The 5000-nt window shown below is 33.9% G+C and overlaps 1 protein-coding gene across 3 annotated transcripts in view; it reads left to right on the top strand.

Moving 5' to 3' along the window:
• LOC135217459 (solute carrier organic anion transporter family member 74D-like) overlaps nucleotides 1–5000 on the top strand; it is a 46667-nt gene that overhangs the window by 33657 nt on the left and 8010 nt on the right. For all 3 annotated transcript variants that reach the window (XM_064253362.1, XM_064253371.1, XM_064253352.1), the window contains 3 exons: nucleotides 1307–1446; nucleotides 1828–1919; nucleotides 2313–2451. In XM_064253362.1, the coding sequence (XP_064109432.1) occupies nucleotides 1307–1446; nucleotides 1828–1919; nucleotides 2313–2451 (371 nt within the window). The remainder of the gene's footprint in view (nucleotides 1–1306; nucleotides 1447–1827; nucleotides 1920–2312; nucleotides 2452–5000) is intronic.

The following is a 5000-nucleotide window of genomic DNA, read 5'->3' as shown; positions in this document are numbered from 1 at the left end:
AAAGGGCGCATTTTAAGGCACGTAGAATATATTATGTAGCAAGGGAGAAAAAGAGATTCCTAGGTAATAATGATAGTGTTTTAGTCTTACCACAAACCAAAGCAAACCCTGGACTTTTAAACGAATATTTGAAATTTTGCAACATTGTCCCAGTATATAAGAATACAAACACTGTTAAAAAGTACCTAACAAATAATGTTAAAAATGTAGACAAAACAAAAGGATGCATTTGCGAAATTCCCTGTCAAGAGTGTAATAAAACATATATAGGTGAAACGATTGATTTTGACAGAAGAAAAAGACAACATCGTGACTCATTAAGGAAAGGTGATGAAAACAACGCCCTGTTTCAACATAGACAAAGTAAAAATCATATGGTTAACCTAGACAAAATGAAAAACATAAAGGTTGTTAATAACACTGAAAAAAAAAGAAAACTTTTAGAATCTATTCTAATCCAAAATGTTGACGCTATGAATATATATAAGAGTAATTTTAAACTGGACCTTTTCTGTAATGCAATTATGACAAAGCATGTTGTTAGTGTAGCTAAGTTGTTAAACAAGATTGGCAAACCACCGTAGGGCAGTTATTCTGATACAACCATATGCTTGTATGTTATTTCTTTTACCTTGACCGTTGTTTTCAGTTTATGTTTATTTCTCTTTCTGAAAGAGGGAGAGAATGTACTCTCCGAAAGCTTAAATAAAAAACTTTCAATTTTTTCCGAATTTTAGTGGGCTTCCTACAACATATTAGAACACGGATACAGTGTTTAACTTTGCTATATATATATATATATATATATATAATATATATATATATATATATATATATGTATATATATGTATATATATATATGTATATAAATATATATATATATATATATATATATATATATATATATATATATATATATATATAAAGGAAAATTGACTCATGAAGCCGCCCCTGCAAGACGAAATTGCATATGAGAATATATATCTATATATCTATCCATCTTCTATCAGTGTGTGTGTGTATTTAGTGATATATATATATGTGTATATATGTTATATTATAGATATTGTATATCATGTGTGTATATATATGTAACGTCAGAAATTGTGGACATTTCTGTAGAGGATATGCATGGTTGATTATACTGTGCATACACTGCCTTTCTCTTAAGCCACCGCGTGCTCGAAAACGATATCACACTCGAAATTGAAATTGAATTTTTGAACATTAGCATCGTATTTCCAGTCATTGAAGGAAGCTGTAGACACTCCCACTAACAACTTTTCCTTTCTCATCGGAAATCCAGCACTGGCAGGCATCATAGCATCTCTGATAGGATGGTTAGGGATGGGGTCTTTACTGACCTTCGTGAAGCCTTCTTCGAAAACCATCCTTTGGGTCACAATGACCATCTCTCTCCTTTGCATGGCCTCCTACGCTGCCCAAGTAAGGAATGGAATAAACAGGACTTTTTGGTCTCAATACAACCATACCCACACTGTTTATACTTACAATAATTTATAAATCGCTTATACATAGGATTTATTACTATATAGGTACAAGAATGTATATTTTATATATATATATATATTTATATATATATATATATATATATATATACATACATATGTATAAATACATACATATACATAATATATATATATTATATATATTATAATATATTAATAATATATTAAAATATATAATATATATCTTTGGTTATATATATATTAATATATATATCATATATATATATAATATATATATATATATATATATATATTTTATATATATATATATATATATGTTGTTTGTTCTATTACACAGATGAGCATAACGTGCGAGAGAGATCATATTGTCGGTTTGGAGGCAGTTTTAGAAAGCGAAGGAGCTGAAAAAGATTTTTATTCCGAAAAGGAGTAAGTAAAATACCTTCATAAATAAATCAATACTGCTGTGCATAAAAAAAAACAAGTGTATAATACAAAGTTAAAATATCTCTCTCTCTCTCTCTCTCTCTCTCTCTCCTCTCTCCTCGTCTCTCTCTCTCTCTCTCTCTCTCTCTCTCTCTCCATACGCTTTTTTAATTGAATTACTGAAACAGTGTCTTGCACAACTGAACGTTATCGGGAAATCTTCCTACTCGGCAAGGAATATTTGTCTAGACCCATAAGAAATGTTCAAAAATAAATTTACTTAATTATATAAATGAAAATAAAAAAACTCAGTTCAAAGAAATGGAGAAGAGACGTAACAAAGTATATAATTCCTATGACGAACGTATGAAGACGAGTCTTTCATTCTCCTTTCAGTGAACCAGGAGTGTCGACATGCATGGCAAACTGCGGCTGCAGCAGTAAATACTCCCCTGTGTGCGCGAATGACACTCATCTTTTCTTCAGCGCCTGCCATGCTGGATGCACGAAACAGCTCACCATTAACGGGTCTCTTGTAAGTGCTTGGACTTCATGACTGCGTTTTGTTCAGATATTTGACGGTAGAAAAACTCCACAACGCAAGCAACTGACTGGCACACTTAACTCTCACCTTACTTATATAAACTATGACTATATCTGTACACTAGCTATACACACATGTAGCCTATATAAATACACACAAATTTACATATATATAAATAAATTCTTCTGTTAAAACAGGATGTCTCAAGTATAAAGGGCCCATTAAAACACTCTGGTTTAAAGCTAAGGACTATATATTATTTCGGTAGACTCACTTTCACCCTTATCAAACAGTGAATGACAGAAAGTATTTCATTAGCAAATGTTTATTGGGAGATATGCCCTTACTTGATGCATGGGGTCACCGCCAAGCTCCCGTTGGTTCTGTTAATTGCCTTAAACGGCTTTATCGTTGCCTTAAGGAAGGTATTGTCTATCTGGTCAGTCCCAGCCTCCATTGGAAAAGTTGATCCTATTATCTTGTTTTATCAGTGAAGATTTTACAATCTTACATTTGTATCGACAGCTGCTTTTGTATAAAATTCGTGATGAGTTCCGTCCATGGTATTGTTCGTGTTATTTATATAATGGAAAATTGCTGAACTGTGTTATCCATAGCTAACTGATCGTTAATGTTGAGTTAATCTTTCCGAAAGAGATTTTCCAGTGAAATCATAGTATGACTTATCACAGTCCCTTCAGGGGATCTCATAAACCCTTTGTATTTAGAATCTGGTTTCTGTTGAACATTAATTAAGGATTTTCCCAATGTATTCAGATAAGTGAAGACAAAAGGGTTGGAGGGGCCTAAGATTTGTGTGATCTCTTCTGAATTATTCACAAGGAAAAATATGCAAAATCATAATCCCTCACATGGATAATTTATGAGATCACACAAATCTTAGGCCCCTCCAACCCTTTCATCTTCATTTCAGCTGAAACCAGTTTCCAAAGACATAGGGGTTTATGAGATCCCCTGTAGGGACTGTTGATAAGTCACACTATGATTTCACTGGAAAATCTCTTTCGGAAAGGTTAACTCAACATAAACGATCAGTTAGAAATGGACAACACATTTCAGCAATTTTTCATCATATAAATAACACGAATCATACCATGGAACTCATCACGAAATTTATACAAGAGCGGCTGTCGATACAAATGTCAGATGGTAGAATCTTCACTGATAAAACAAGGTAAAAGGATCAACCTTTCCAATGGAGCCTGGGACTGACCAGATAGACAATATCTTCCTTAAGGCAATGATGAAGCGGATTAAGGCAATTACCAGAACCAATGGTGGTGTTGCGGCGACCCCAGGCATCACCTAAGGAATATCTCTCACTATATATTTCACTAATGAAACTCCTTCTGTGATTCACTGGGATAAGGGTGGAAGTGAGTCCACCGAAATATAGTATTAGCTTTAAACCAGAGTGTTTTAATGGGTCTTTTGTGCTTTGTGTATATATTATTCGAGCTACAAATGTCATTTAATATCTAATTTGCTCTACCTCGGAATTAATATATTTTCATATATGTAAACCAAAGGGGAATTTTTAAAAAAAATAATTTCGACCTCTCGTGGATTTGAACCAGTGCCCAGGGGACAGAGAAGAAATCAGCGAACGGCTAACAAGTTCAAACCCACAAGAGGATGGAAATATATAAATTCCAAGGTAGAACGAATGAGACATTAAAGGACACTCGTAGCTCGAATAATTTACATGAATCACGGTGATGTGATAATTATTCATATATATATATATATATATATATATATATATATATATATATATATATATATATTTATATATATATATATGTAACATAAGGAGGGGGATTTGCCATGATATTTTAAATTATATATAATGTGATGTGCTGTGACATTTCTTAGAATGTAAAGAATCAGCAATTTAACTTCCCTGGAGACTGAGTGTCCGAGCGACAGCTTAGGAATGCTGATATGTCTTGTTGGATGGTGTGACATTAGGATCCTTACTAAGCAGGTCAACGTTCGTCCTGTCGTTATGGGTGTTCGTCAAAGGTGACTTAGAAACTGGTTTCTGGCAGTTTCAAGGCGTGAATGGTGGGTGCGAATTCGTGCGTCCGTACAAGCTATGTCCGTTCATAATAGCATGTAATTAGCCAGAACCATAGAGACGGTTACGAAGAGAGAAGGCAGATGCCGGGATGGCTCTGCCAAATGTTTTTCTATGTAGTGAAGTGAGACTGGCTGGAAATGGGTATGAATTACTGTGCTTTAGCCAACTGTGTGGCTTGACTGTATTTTTGATATTTTGTAAAGATGTTCTATTTCATTTAATCTTTTGACTTTGTTTTTACAATTGTGTATGCTTATCAGAACGTTCTGTCTCCTGACAGGCGGTTCTAGTGGAGGGAACAGGTGGTTCTGGTAGGGGGGAAACTATATTACGGAGGAGAGAGATAATGGTGTTTGACTAATTACTGGTAGACTGTTAATTACCGGGGGTTATCTGAGTTATCTGAATTTTGAGTTATCATACCACTTAATCATCC

The sequence above is a fragment of the Macrobrachium nipponense genome, chromosome 19 (assembly GCF_015104395.2).
Source record: "Macrobrachium nipponense isolate FS-2020 chromosome 19, ASM1510439v2, whole genome shotgun sequence".
In the NCBI taxonomy this organism is placed as follows: domain Eukaryota; kingdom Metazoa; phylum Arthropoda; class Malacostraca; order Decapoda; family Palaemonidae; genus Macrobrachium; species Macrobrachium nipponense.
The sequence above is the reverse complement of the archived record's forward strand: the minus strand, read 5'-3'. Positions and strand labels throughout refer to the sequence as shown.